This window comes from Diceros bicornis, chromosome 2 (genome assembly GCF_020826845.1).
Source record: "Diceros bicornis minor isolate mBicDic1 chromosome 2, mDicBic1.mat.cur, whole genome shotgun sequence".
Lineage (NCBI taxonomy): Eukaryota > Metazoa > Chordata > Mammalia > Perissodactyla > Rhinocerotidae > Diceros > Diceros bicornis.
In genome coordinates, this window is record NC_080741.1 from 53,857,707 (window position 1) to 53,872,986 (window position 15,280).

Genomic DNA, 15,280 nt, shown 5'->3' on the forward strand with positions numbered 1-15,280 from the left:
ATAGAACCTAAGGACTAAAAAATAAATAAAATTCTTTAAAAGTACACAATAGTTTTAACCAAAATGGTATAGCACTTGGTAAAGTGCTTGGCAAATGACAGATACTCAGTAAATATCACTGAATTAAGGTGTGCGCCTGAGTTACATAGTCACTGTTTTGTTACTTTAAAAACAAAGTAAAAGACAATATTGAAATAGTTTTTGCAAAAGAAAATCATTAAATGCCAGAATCGACTTTACAGAGATTAATGGTACCACAACTTTTATCTTAATATTTTCAATTAAACAGGTTATACTGTAGACTGTCTAGCTGTAACAAGGAGAAAAACCAGTTTTGCTTGCTTTTACTGTTTTGTTGATTCACATACCAAATTTTAGATTTTAAAAAAAATTGCTCAGAACCTACGTTAGAGAATATTCTTGGGGTATTTCATAATTAAGACATAAGTAAGCATATATATAAAAAACCATATTCTGGGTTACCACTTACACTCTAAAAGCTGCCCAGAGAAAGTGGTAATCAAAGTCCCCCTGACACTGGTCTTGGAGAAAAGCACCTTCTAAAAGAAACGTACTTAGTGAGGTATGTTTCCTGTAGTAGGTGCTCGCCCAATGCTAGCTTGAAGGAATGGTGGATAAGAGAAGCATCATTTCCTCACTGCAGAAGAGTGGTCTGTGGAGATAAGTTTCCTGTGATAAGATCAGAAATGTATAGATCCTATATCTGCTTTTTCAGAGGCCAGTCTCAAATGCAGAACTAACTGTTCTAGTACCATTTACTGAATAGAGAAATTTTAAACTACTGACCAATAAACAATTATTTTATTGTTTGTGAATCCATTCAGATCTATTTATTCCTGAGTAAGTTCTGTTACACTATGTTTCCTCCAGGAAATTGACAGTATAATCTACGTTTTAAACTTACAGACAAAAAGTTCTTCATAGTGTTTTCTTGTTTTTAAGAAATTTGTGTTCTCTACCTTTAGTCGCAATATATTGCCTATTACGCCTCTCCTCATTCTTTTTGCTGTTGTTGGATCAATCAGGTTATAGGGGAGAGTTTTTTGTTTTGTTGATTCATTCTATTTGTTCTATTGCAATTTCTACTTTCTGCAATTAATTTCTACTCATCTATATTTTCCTTCAATTTAACTCAGGTATCTCTTTTTTCCTCTCTAATTTCTTGGGATAGATGGCCTACCTATGATAATCTTTATAAAATTCTAATACGTACTTGAAAAAAATGCAAATTCCCGAACTGCTGGAAGCAATGTTTTTTATATGCCCATTAGATCAAAGTTGACTGCATAGTTTAAATATCCCATAACCTTACTAAATTGTCTGCTTTATCTGTCAATAACTGAGTTGGCCTGTTAAAATCTGCCACTATAATTATGATTTTTAAAATTCGATATGTATTTCTGACATGTACTAGGTACATACCAGACTGGAATTGTTTTATCTTCTAGGTACTCCTTTTATCATTTTGTGGTAACTTTTACCCCTGATGATGTGTTTTACCTTAGAATCTCTCATACATGATTAACATGGTTACATCAGCCTTGTTTGGTTAATAGCTGCCCGATTTATCTCATTCTATCCCTTTATTTTCAACCTTTCCAAGTTTTTGAGTTTTAAGTTTTTTGAACACAGCATTATAGGCAACTTTTGTGTCTTTATCCAATCTCAGAATCTGTCTTTTAACTGTTAAGTTTAGTTCGTTTAACATTTGTTCTAATTACTGATTTATTTAGTTCTGCCATTTTATTTTGGGCTTTCTATTTCCCACGGTTTCTATCTACTTTTTTCCCATCTTGGGTTTGTACTGGTTTAAAAGTTAAGACATCCTATTTTTGTTTGGCAATGGTTACCCTGAATCTTTTGAACACACATACTTGATTTAAAAGTCTATAGTTAATCAATTTACCTACCCTCACCTCAGCCTTGGGATGCTTTAAGTTTGAAGAGCTTTTATCTTATGTTATTGGTGTCGTATTTTTCTTCACCTTTTCAATACCTCTACTCAAACTAGTCATTTTATTGTTTTATATAGTCAACACTTATTTTGATTTACCTCCTTTTCTTTGCTCATTATTATTTCCTATATCTCATTTCTTACTTCTGTGCTCAATTTTCTTACTTCTGAACTACAGCCTTTAGAACTGCACTGTTGAATTTAAATTAATTAGATAAATTAAGGCTTTAATTAAAATTAAATACAATTAAAAATTCAGTTGCACTAAGCGTATTTCAAACATGTGGCTAGTGGATACCATACTGGACAACGTTGATTTAGAAGTGCTCACAGCAAGGTCTGCTGGAGACATAAACTCTGTTTTTGTTGAAAAATGTCTTTGTTTTTTTAAATTACTGAATTGTTGGTTAATTGTTTTTTCCTCAGTACTCTGAAAATATTATTCCTTTGTCTTCCAAACTCAGTAGCTGCAACTAAATATGCTGTCAGTCTAACTGGTGCTCTTTTGTCAATAATCAATCTCAAGCAGACTGTGGTTGCTTCTCTTTGCCTTTGATGTTTTACCATAATGTGTCCAGATGTGTATTTATCTCTATTTATTATGCTTGGGGCCTTATTCTACTGCATAAATCTGAGATTTATGTCTTTCATGGATTCTAGAAAATTTTCAGTTATAATCTCTTCAAATATTGCCTCTTTCTAAATCTATTTTATCAACCTGAAATTCTTCTCTGTCATGTTAAGACTTTCCAATTGTATCCTCTCTGTCATATTTACCATTTCTTCTCCTTTCTGGGATGCATTCCGGATAATTTCCTCAGATGTCTTTTCCAGTTCCCCAATCCTCTTTTCAGGTGTAACAAGTTAACTGTTGAGTCCAGGTAGAGAGTTTATTTCAATAATTAAGATTTTAATTTCTGGAAGTTCTACTTGGTAATTTTTCAAATCTGTCATTTTATTTTATAATCTACATCTGATATTTACATCCATTAAATCTCTATCTGATCATTTCATTAACTAAAGTTTTTGGGAAGGGTTGGCTAACCCCGCTGTTTTTGTATCCTATCTTTCATTGACAGTGAATTATTTCCTTGTAATATTTAGTAATTTTGGACCATGAGGCTTATCAATGAGATTCCTGGGCAATCTGGGTGAAGGATGTGTCCCTCCAAAAGGGTCTGCATTTGCTTTTGCCAGGTGTTGTCCTAGAGTACTCACCAGCTGAGGATTAATTTTATGTTAATTTTTTGGCCCAGGTAATAAATTATACCAAATGAATGGTGTAACTTGAACCCAAAATTTGTACGAGGGAAGGCTCACAATTACAATTTTCAGGGGAGACATTCTCCCTCTAACTCACAGCCCAGATTGAGACATAAGCTTACCTGTCGTCTCCCTAGGTTGGTGGATCTATATCTTTCTGATTTATTAATATGTAGTTCATCAGGGGACCTGGCTGTATGCTGGCATGTGGGTCTCAGCTCCAACTCTCTACTTCATGCGGGCTCAAGGTCTTGTCTCCTGATCCCATGTAATTATAATGGGGTCCTTATATTAAGGAGAGCTCCCCATCCCCAAGAATGCCATAACAGCTGGCAGGCAGTGTCAGGTCACAAGCTTTCCACTTTAGTTTTCAGTTTTTACTTTGATGCTGGCCCACTGAAATGTCCCCTACTCCCCTTCCGGCTAAGCTATGCATTTAATATTTCATATAGCATTTCTAAACGTTTGTAGGAGTAAGATTTGCTGTCATGATATTGCTAGACAGGACTGAAGGATACTTTCTTTGATGTGCCTATGCCACAGAACTCCTAGAAGTTCAGAGTTGCCAAAGAATGGTTTTATAATTCAGTTAGTAAAATGGATTCTGTTTACAAACGCAAACAGAAGATGAGCAGACTGGTAGTAATACATATGTTTACATAGCAAAAGAACTATGTTTTTTCAACTAATCACAGATGAAATTAAAACTATCATCAATGTTTTTTAGGGAGAAGTGTCCACAGATTAAAACATCATTACATTAACACAAAGTTTTAGCCAGGAGGGTACTATGTATTCCAGTATTCTGATAAAAATGAACACCATAACCCACTGATCAGAACTGCTTCTGTTCAGAGTTTTAAAAAATTTGTACCCTCTAAGATTTCTCATTTTTAACATACGTATATTTTCAACCTATCATACCTCAGGCTGTCTAGTCATGGCTCCTACAACATCTGAAAATAGTATTTGTAAAGATAAACAGAGTCCCCAGTTTGTCACAGTACTAGTCAGAAGGGATGGGAAGAAGCACATTACGGGCCTGGGTTATAAGAGGACCTGAATAATACTAAAGTCCTTATGACTCTTTCACCGATGAGATCATTTGGCCTGAGTCCAGGATGGAGACATAGTCTGTAATAATTTATATCTGTATGTGCTTCATATATATGATGCCCTTTTAAGACAAGCAGGTTACATCAGTGGTTTAAGCGATTCATCCAAGGTTACAGTTGGTAGAATGGCCAAGCCTAGAATAGAATTCTTGTCTGCAAACTAAATTCCAAACCAAAGGAGTGTTACCATGGCAAAGCCACTCTCAGGGATATCTTCTGCAGCCTTTGTATCTAGAAATCATTTATAAATTTTAAAAAGGAATGACTAAGTGGGAGACAAAAATCTAATCCAAAGCTTCCCAGATGCTTGTTAAAATCAGGCTTGGCACAACAAAAGGGTGTTTGAGCATGTTTTAGACCTCCGTTGTCCAACACGGTAGCCAGTAGCATCATATGGCTATTTAAATGCAAACTGATTAAATAATAAATTTAGTTTATATTAAATTATATTATTTATAATAATTAATTAATTAAATAAAATGAAAAAATTTTTCCCTTGGTTGCGCTAGCCACGTTTCAGGTGCTCCACAGTCACATGTGGTTGGTGGCTGCTATACAGGACAGTACCGATACAGAACATTTCCAACATCACAGAGTTCTGTGGATAGCAGTGCTCTAGAATGTGGATTGTTGAACTAAGTAATTTTATTGTTGCAGTAGAGTAGAAAGAACACTGGCTTTGAAGCTCAACAGACCTAGATTTGACTTCTGCCCCTGTCACTTATAACCTTTGTGACTCTTAAGGAAGCTTCTTAATTTTTCTGGTACTCGTTTCCTCATCTGTAAATCAGGAATCAAAATAAGGTGCTGGGAACATCACTTTTGCTTAATAACTACAGAATCTCCAGTCTCCCCAAACCTCACCGTAGCCCCTTTGGGGTCTTGTGGCTGCCAAAAGGTGCTTTGCAGAGTATACTATAAAAATAGACTGCTTCCGAAAGATTCAAGAGAATCACCAAAACTAAGCCCTTGATAAGCATTTTCTCTGTAAGATTTTACCTTTTTCTTGAGGAGGTGGGGGTGGGTATTTTGTATAAAGAAAAACTAAAAAGTAAAACAAAACCAACAGTTTAGAACTAGAAAAAGTTATAGTTCAATTTTCTATTAACTCTAAAAACTGATTTGAGCGAAAGAAGCTGGATCTGAAGGTGTGACGAGTAAAATGGGTCAGGTGTCTTGGTGCTATTTCCCACAAGAAAAGAGGACAGCTACAGAATTAGGTATAATTACCTGTATACCCGATCAGACACTAATTAACTTTTTATTTAAAGAGCAAATCCCTAAACAGCTCAATGGCTTGCTGACCTGACAAGACTATCTTCCACTTTTGAGATCAGCTAGACAAAACACACACAAAAGAGAGATCTTAATACTCCCAGAATCCCTTTATGCTGTCTCGTCACTTCTCCCCGATAAAGCTACTCCTTTAAATAGTGTCCCCAAGCTCCTCTTCTAGACTGTTTCTAACATACCCACGGTGTTGTACTTGACCTTTTCAGGCCTTTCTCTAGCCTGAAAACAAGCTGATGTGCTCTTGAATTTCTAATTAGCAATATCAGAAACTGTTATGGCCCTTAGGAGATGATCCAGTGCCTCAATTAACTGGGGACTGGAATGACCTGGTTAAGTGAGTTTTCTGTTTAACTAAGGAAATTTTTGTTTCAACCTCTTGTTGAATATCATTCTAAAATAAAATGCATTAGTGCACACTTCTGCTCAAGAATATTCTAATTAACATAATAAACACTCCTGATGATTTCATGTCTTATAGTTACAACAAATTAATCTATGATACTATAATGGAGTTAAAGTTACAGAATATTGACATTTTTATGCTGACCCCAGGTTACACTTGAGCTATTTGCTAGATTTTCACAAAATAAAACCCAACATTAGCTTGTTTTCTTATAACTTGCCTTCGTTTCTTCCACATATCGACTATAGAAATATTTCCAGATATTGAGGCTCTCATTAGCTAAATTTTGGTTAATCACAGTTCAATTATATTTGTGTTATGTTGCACTTTCAACTTCATAGGAACCTTTACTTGTGAAACAAATACAATATGATCCACTTCAGGCTTATGCTAATGGTTATTAAGTCCACGGACCTCTGATAATTTTTCCCTACTGACTACTTTAATAATCAAACTTTTCTTGAAAGCAATAGCTAGATTAAGTCTCTAGGTAGTAAAGAGCAGAATTAAGCCAATTTCCCTTAAAAAAAAAAAAAATTGGATCTGTTCCTTTGCAGAACTTTCCCTTTAACAGAATGTTCAGCACAAAGAAAACAGCCATCTGAAGTAATTCTACTGTTAACATTAGTTTAAATAGATCCCTCTGAACTTATAGGTGTTAAAAAGCATTGTCAATATGTCCACAGAAATTCAAATTCTAGAGAGGTAATTATCTGGACATATAGTTTACCAAAGTCAAGAGAGAGATTCTATTTCACTTACATACTTAAAAGTGAGCCAGGGGAGAATAACTTGGGGCTTCTAGCTTCAAAATAGACCTTGCCATTTCTTATTCAGGGAATTAAAAGACGCATAATTTGGGGCCGGCCCAGTGGCGTAGCAGTTGGGTTAGCCTGCTCTGCTTTGGCAGCCTGGGCTTCGTGGGTTCAGATCCCAGGCGCAGACCTATGCACCGCTTACCAAGCCATGCTGTGGCAGGCGTCCCACATATAAAAGTATAGGAAGACGCACACGGATGTTAGCCTAGGGCCAATCTTCCTCAGCAAAAAAAAAAAAAAAAAAAAAGAGGAGGATTGCCAACAGATGTTAGCTCAGGGTTAATCTTCCTCACCAAAAACAAAAAAAAAGATGCATAATTTCTAGCAGCTTTTTATATTTTACACTGAAGACATTCCGCCAATACCAGTTACTTCCTAGTCAAGTGAAATTCAAGCACTGTAATTTTTACTTTTTAAGTCAGAAGCAACATTTCTACAGCAATCTCCCCAGATAGTAGTTACAGCACAATTACTCTACCACCATCCCCACTTTTGAGATCCCCACAGTCAGTGCCAAACAAACTGCCTGTCTCCTGTCCTCAGCACTCATACCTTCAGTACCCATACTGAAATACAGGAACCAAACATACTTTTTTGACTTTACTTCTTGAAACGGCCACTCTGGCTTTGCTGACTGCATGCAACCATTCTCAGAGTCTGTAAAATGCCTAAAAGGACCCTGGACTAGGAAGCAGAAAAAAGGGGTATAATCCTCACTCTCCAACTGAGTAGCTGCCACTCACCTCTGAGTTTCAGTTGACTTAAGTGCCTGCCTACTCCACATGGGTTATTGTATCATTAACATTAAAGTACAATCACTTTTGCCCCAGCGCATGTACCCACTAGTTACTCAACTAAATAAACAGATTGAAAATTACCACTATCAGGGCAAAGACAGTACTTTCTCTGTGGATAAAAATATCAGTATCTGTCCCCATCTTGTGTCTCTCAAACTAAGTTCTGTTGCTCAGGGGCATGGGCAGCCAATAATTCACTGTCAGAACAAAAAGAGTGAAACTTATTTTCATAAAACAAACCACAGGAATATAATGTAATGCTATTCTACAGAATAGTATAGTTAACTAAAATATGTTATTGTATACAATGGTGTTTCAATTTTAGAAGCCCAATTCAAAAGGTTTAATCTTACTAAGAGATTCCTACATAACCATAAAAGAGTACAGACCATATTTTTTATTAAAACTTGAAACTCCAAAAGTAATGTGCTGATAGAAACTAAAGTCACTCAATTTTAATTGTAAACATACAAACTATAATAAAACAGATATACTTACAGCTTGCATTTCTATACAGAAGAAATGGTTCATGGAGCTGAAATTCCAAATCTTTATTCACTGGTTCAACTAGATTGTGCATATTTAGTCGATTCACAATGGTAAAACCGTGGTAAGGTGAAGCTGATCTTAGATTTAATAGAAGAAAAAAAAAAATCTGTAGTCACTGTTTAATTTGCAGAAACATTATCTACTTTTTAAATTACCATTTCAAAGAATGACTATATTATTGCAATATACAATATTAAAAAAATTGTAAAAAAAAAAATTTTAATTGTAGCACTTAAAATCGTAAACAAAAAATTTAAATCAGATCATACCCCTCCTCCTCTCAGAAGCTTCCAAGGACTCAGTTCCTCAGAGTAAAGGTCAAAGTTTTTACTAAGTCTGCCAAGGCCCCCCCCCCGACTTCATCGCCTATGCCTCTTCTTTGCTCCTCCTGCTCCAGCCACACTGAGCTCCTTACCACTCTCCCTACAGGTATGCTTCCATCTAAAGACGTCTGCCTGGACCACTTGCCCAGCATCTACAGTTATCTCATCTCCTGCAAGCCTTTGCTCAAATGTCACTTTCTCAATGAGGCCTAACTGAGAACTACCCTTTTTAATGTTCCCAATCTGCTCCCAAGCTCAACACCTCTAACTCTCCTCTCTCTTTTTCCATACCACTTACTTATCATTTTTTATATTTACTGTCTTTCTCCATTAGAAAGCAAGCTCCATGCAAATAGGGTTTTTGTCTTATTTTTTCAGATGTATCCTAAGAGAGACACACAGCAGATGTTTAATAAAAATCTGCTCAATGAAAATATCATTTATTTTAAATATGATATACGATTGGTTATAATAATAACTGCCCGCCATTACAATAATGATTTTTCTTGCACCAAATGGGTCTTTCCATAATTCTCTTAAGTTAAACAGAAAATGCCCGAAATCCTACAATAAGCAACATCCTTGGTTCCCATATCAGGGTGATTCAGCACATAATCCTTTAGACACTCTTCACATGTATTAACACTTCATAGTTTCTCATTCGTTTCTCTGTGTACATGGGAAAGATTTTAGAATCCTATTCTACAGATTAGGAAACAAGCTCAGAATGATTAAGGTCTGCACCCAAAGTCACACAAATAATGTAACCGGGATTCAGCTTCAGGTTTTCTGACTCCAAATCCAGGCTTCTACACTAAGGTCTCTGCAAAGTGATATTCTGACATCCCAGTATAGCTTTACCCAAGGTACATAAAATGTTCTCACATTTCCCAAACAGAGTTTCTTCGGTGTCCTTTTATTAGACTCAATACCTCCATGAATTTTATTAAATCAAGTCACTCATTATACTAAATTTCACATTTTCTACAATCAGTGGATCTATACTACACTGTAACAATAGGCTAGGAAAGTACTTTCCAAATATTATAGGTACCAAGGTTCTAACAACAGTTGAAGAGTTTCTAGAGATTTATATTGATAATGAAGTAGCTGAAGGGTGAAGGCCTTTTTTTTTGTTAAAGGAGAAAGATGAATAACAGAGAACCAAGTGTCAAAGAATAAAGAGCTTGGTGTACAATATCAAAGCCCTTACATTTAAGGGGAAAAAAAGATCAGTGTGTTTAGACAAGATCTCAAAGCAGTCCACCAAAATTTAGAAGAGTATTTGACAAATTCTTGTTAATTACCATCAACAGAGAAAAGTAATCATTAAAAGATAACCCACAATACAAAAAAAAAAAAAAAAAAAGGAAAAGAACCATATGTCAGTAGTAACTCCTGCTGAGTCCCTAAGCTTTAGAAATCAAGGGAAGGAACCTGCCCCAGTTAGAGCAAGACCTAAGAGCGACCCAGGAAAACAAGGAACTCCATGACTATCATAACCTGTCAGTTGCCTTCAGGCCACAAAAACTGCCAGACAAAACAAAGGCTGCAATTTGCAAACCAATCACGTTTAAAGATAATAATTAATTCTCTAAAAAGTGGAAAATAAAAAATGTGCAATTATGAATAAGCCAGGCTTTCTAAAGGACTCTCAAACTAAAAAAACACATTACCAAAGACACTGTACACAATCCAGAACTTTTGGGGGAGGTCAAAAAGGGGACAGAACCAGAGTTATAGAAGATAACCTCCCATTCAGTAACCACAGAGCAGCAGAAACTGAACTTTCAACTACATTACTTTATAGAGCTAGTCCATGTATTATAGTCTTCTCGACTACATACCTTTTTTTTTTAATATGGGGGGGAAGGAGGAAGGAATCTGTTTAAGACTCATTCATTACTAGAAAATGTTTTCTATTTTGAGACGGTTTTGCTAGATTCCTAAATAACTTCTGGTTATGTTTATTCTGAACCACAGGAAGGCTCAAAGAAAGGACATAACTTAGTTAGGATCTCACAGCTAGGGATGGATGAATACTTGAAGAGCCAAGCAGGACAGTTTCAAAGACAAATGTACAACAGAGATGAACCACTTCATATGAGATTGCTCACATTTTTTTTTAAATTTATTTGTTTGTTTGTTTTTTTGTGAGGAAGATCAGCCCTGTGCTAACATCTGCCAATCCTCCTCTTTTTTTTGCTGAGGAAGACTGGCCCTGGGCTAACATCTGTGCCCATCTTCCTCCATTTTATATGGGACGCCGCCACAGCATGGCTTGCCAAGTGGTGCGTCGGTGCGTGCCCGGGATCCGAACTGGCGAACCCTGGGCTGCCACAGTGGAGCGTGTGCACTTAACTGCTTGCACCACCGGGCCAGCCCCTACATTGCTCACATTTAAATTAAAAAAATAAATAAATATCATTAAAAAAAAAGCTTACCTTCGATATACAAATAAGGTCCCTTCTATATCCGTCTTCTCCTATAACAGACAATGAATCAATTAGTTTTTTTCTCCATAATATAACCCCAAATAGTCCCAACGGAGAAGAACTACTTCATGTTTAAGATCGACTTATTTATTTTAAAATTAGTCTCTTTTGAACAGGCCCAGTAAGTCTCTCAGTCCACAAACTACTGTTACCAGTTTCTTTTGTATCCTTTCTATGCTATTGATGCATATTAATGTATATGCAACGTTCAATCCAGCAACATGCTTGTATCTACAGCATTTTTCTTTTCCTTTTTTTTTTGGTGAGGAAGGTTAGCCCTGAGCTAACATCTGTTGCCAATCCTCCTCTTTTTTTTTTGCTGAGGAAGATTGGCCCTGGGCTAACATCTGTGCCCATCTTCCTCTTCTTCATATGTGGGGCGCCTGCCACAGCGTGGCTTGATAAGCAGGGTGTAGGTCTGTGCCCAGGATCCAAAACCGTGAACCCTAGGCCGCTGAAGCAGAGCACGTGAACTTAACCACTAGCCACTGGGCTGGCCCCTTCTTTTTTAATTTTATTTATTTATGTATTTATTTTTTTCCCCCAAAGCCCCAGTAGATAGTTGTATGTCATAGCTGCACATCCTTCTAGTTGCTGTATGTGGGACACGGCCTCAGCATGGCCGGAGAAGCAGTGCGTCGGTGCACGCCTGGGATCTGAACCCGGGCCGCCAGCAGTGGAGCGCGTGCACCTAACCGCTAAGCCACCGGGCCGGCCCTAGCTCCTTCTTTTCCTTTTTTAAATTTTAAAGAAGAAAACCCTAGAATTAGCTTTTACTTTTTTCTTTTCAATTTCAGGAAGACCGGTCCTAAGCTAACATCCGTTGCCAATCTTCCTCTTTTTTTTGTTTTGGTTGAGGAAGATTGGCCCTGAGCTAACACCTGTGCCACTCTTCCTTTATTTTGTATGTGAGTTGCTGCCACAGCGTGGCTGACGAGTGGTGAGGGTCTGTACCCAGGATCTGAACCCTTGAACCCCGGGCTGCCGAAGCCGAGTGTGCTGAAACTTAACCACTACATCACGGTCACTGGGCTGGCCCCAACTTTCACTTTTTAAAGCCAAAATGTTTTAGCCAAATTTCTTAATTTTAAAGCCAAGGTCCTGTGTACAGCAATTTCTTCACTTTTAAAGTTTATCAAAGTTAGTAAGATAAAAAAACAAAATTTTATCTTATAGGACACTTTGTTTCATCATTGGGGGATTTTCATGAGTAGCAAATTCCGTGGTTAGTTAAGAAATACTGTCAAAAATGCTTAGCTTATTTTTAGAACTTTGTTGAAGAATTATGAATACTGAAACTATACTCTGCCTTAATGTAATTACTGTAGGTCTTACATATAATTTAAAAAATTTTTTTTAGCTTAAAGTGAAATGTTTTGATTAAGAAAGTACAACTCATATCATCTTTCACTTGCTGTGATAAGAGTGTACTTAGGTTTTAAACAGTTATGATGTTTTAAAGAAACAAATAACCATAATAGTCTGCAGTTCACAGCCTGGATGGGACCTAAATATTTTAATGTAATCAACAAACTACTAGAAAACCTTAAATGTTAGTCATATCAAATTGAATTTGTTGGGATAAAAAATTTTAAAAAATATTTATCATCTTGATTTCTTCCAGGAGTATTGCCCTAGCTGAAATATCACATGAAACTTTTCCTTCCTAAGGATTCAGAGGCTTTTTCTTGCCTTTCAAATGTCAAGTTATTAGTATAAGAAATTGGTAATCAACTGTCTTACAGTGGAAGCAAACTTGCCCAAACAAAACACTGTGCAAAGTTACAACTCACTGTAAAATAATAAAGAAAGAAAGATTTTGGTTATGCTCTATGTGCCATGATCCAAATGAACGACAACAGCTTATTTTTCAATTCAGGTTATTAAAGCTTGTATTTCATATTTAAAATAGAACTCCACAATTAAAATTCCAAAATAATGAAAGTCTGTTAAAAACTGGAAATAAAAGCTTGCTGGTAATAAATCCCTGCCCCAAGTCTTCACCATTTGTCTGCAATCCATATTTCACAAATTTATAGGTAGACCAAGAAAAGAAAAATGATTAAGAACAATTCAAACTAAGGCAACGTCTAAAACAGCTACACTTAAAAAAATTCTATAACTTTCTTATTTGTGGCCTCCTATATCTCCTCTTTCAGGAGGTGAAGGAAAGAAAAAGTAAAGCAAGATGATTTTGAAAACTCTGTTCACCTGAATTAACCGTCTATAAATGCCAAATGATTTTCACAAAATTACTGATTAAATATAACCTATGTATCTGTATTATATTGTAAAGGACATATTACAATAACAATCTTTTAGAGTTTTGTTAACATAAAGATTTCATTTCTTACTGAAATGTGAACGTCAGTCACTCACGAATTCAATCCAACAAACATGTACGGATTATTTTCTAAATGTCAAGCTTATAGCTGAATGAGTTCATTAAGAAGGGTCGATTACGAGAAAACGGGAAATTATATTATTTAAACAACGAAAGAAGCTTCAAACAGGGGCTAACAAGTCACTGAACAGACTGAACGTAACTTTTCGGACCCCCTTCCGTGCAAAAAAGCCAAAAAGTACTTAGTCTGATGGGAGCATTCAGAGGTGACATCACCAGCAGCAGAGCTGAAAGGAGACACATTTACAGGGTCTCGTTTCCAAAGAGTTCAAAGGAATCCAGTTAATACGAAGCCCTTTTCCTAAGTGCCTTGAAATCTTCTCCAAAACTCGGGAAACACAGCGTAGTTCGATAAAAGCCGGATTTATCCCCACCTCCTTTTCCAAGAACTGAAACTAATTGGATTTCAAGCTTTCAATCCAAATGACCTCTGCGAAGGGGGCTCTTATTTATGTGTCTGTTGCGGGGAGAGCTTGTATTTACGAGGTGTTTACTTTATATGTTATGCATATGTAACTTATTTAATAACCCTCGAAGCTTCAAACAATCTTTCAGGCATCTTTCTGACCCCATCGGCTTCGTATTCTAAAACACACCTGCAAAGAAGGCAGGGCGCCCACGTCCCCGGACCCGACCCCAAGCGACAGATTCTCCTCCAATCCTCCCCTCTATCGGCTTTTCCCCCTGTCTTGGGCCTACTTCTCTCGCTCCTCTCCCCCGATCCAGGGCGCCCCCGACACCCCTCTGGCGCCGGCCAGGCTATTCTACAGTCCCTGGCCTCGCCTCCGTCGCCCTGGCCTCCCGCATCGCCCCCCACCCAGGGCGTTCCGCGCGGCCCCTTTAAGAGGCGGCGGCAGGGCGAGCGACCTCAGCGGCCTGGCCGCACTCACCCACTGGTTGGCCTTGGGGCAGAAGGTGTACAAAGCGACCTGGCCCGTGAGATCTGCGATGCTGGTGATGTAGGGGTCGTGCTGCTTCAGGGCCGCTAGACTCATCTCCTGCCCAGCTCGGCTCAGCGACTCCATCTTGAATTCCCGAGCCGAGCCCCTCTGGCGGGGGCGGAGTAGCGGACAGGAAGGTGCCATCGAAGCAAAGTTCCCCCAGCTGCGTCAGCGCCCTCAGCTTCCGCCTCTCCGCGGGGCCTGGCGGCGGGGCGGTACCGTAGCTATTACGCTCCGCTGCGCCCACGCCCCGGGCGGCGGGTTCCGGCCTCTGCAGGTGTTAGAGGCCCCGGTGCGGTGTGCAGGACCGCGTAGCAGAGCTGGCAGGTGGAGGTCCAGGTTTCCGCGGGCTAAAACGTCCCGGCGCCGGGATCAAGGCTGCCCAAGAGCTTCCTCCGAGCTCCTTCCGGACGAGGCTGGAGACGGACGCCGGGCCTGCGTCGGCTCGCGCACGGGAAGGGCCCGTGGCCTCAGCACGAAAACCCCGCTGTGGCCCTGCAGGGCTCCACGGGCCGTGTAGAAAGCTCAGAGAAGCGGAGAGGGGGAGCGAGGGAACCCAGAAAGTTACCCCAGATCTCGCATCTCACTAGATCACCACCTTAGCAATGTCGTGTTTTTCTGAAGGAAATTTTTGAAAAAGGCCAAACTAACCTGCCTGTAACTACACAGGAGTGTCTTGTGCTGTTCACTCTTGCTGCTTATTTTCCTCGTCTGAATCCTACGGAAATCTTTCCATCCAGTCTTGAGAAGAGTCCGTGGAGGCTTGAGTTTGTCGTGAATCGTTTAAAGCTTTAAAAAGATAACTCATTCTTTTAGCAAACAGCGAAGAGCCTGGTACTAGCTGAAGCGTAAAACAAGGTGTGGAGACTATAGGGAGCTGTCGGGGGAAGAGGGAGAATCTCCC

The 15,280-nt window shown here is 38.4% G+C and overlaps 1 protein-coding gene across 4 annotated transcripts in view; it reads right to left on the bottom strand.

The window, feature by feature from the left end:
- Window positions 1–14,484, bottom strand: part of DCP1A (decapping mRNA 1A) — a 60,695-nt gene extending 46,211 nt beyond the window's left edge. For 2 of the 4 annotated variants that reach the window (XM_058561191.1, XM_058561172.1), the window contains exons 1-3: window positions 14,326–14,484; window positions 10,981–11,021; window positions 8,163–8,290 (exon numbers count right to left, since the gene is read on the bottom strand). In XM_058561191.1, coding sequence (XP_058417174.1) covers window positions 8,163–8,290; window positions 10,981–11,021; window positions 14,326–14,460 — 304 coding nt within the window. In that variant the 5' untranslated portion in view covers window positions 14,461–14,484. Of the gene's footprint in view, window positions 1–8,162; window positions 8,291–10,980; window positions 11,023–14,325 lie in introns of those variants that run through there. The other 2 variants (XM_058561181.1, XM_058561202.1) reach the window with 2 other exon arrangements.
- Window positions 14,485–15,280: the final 796 nt, after the last annotated feature.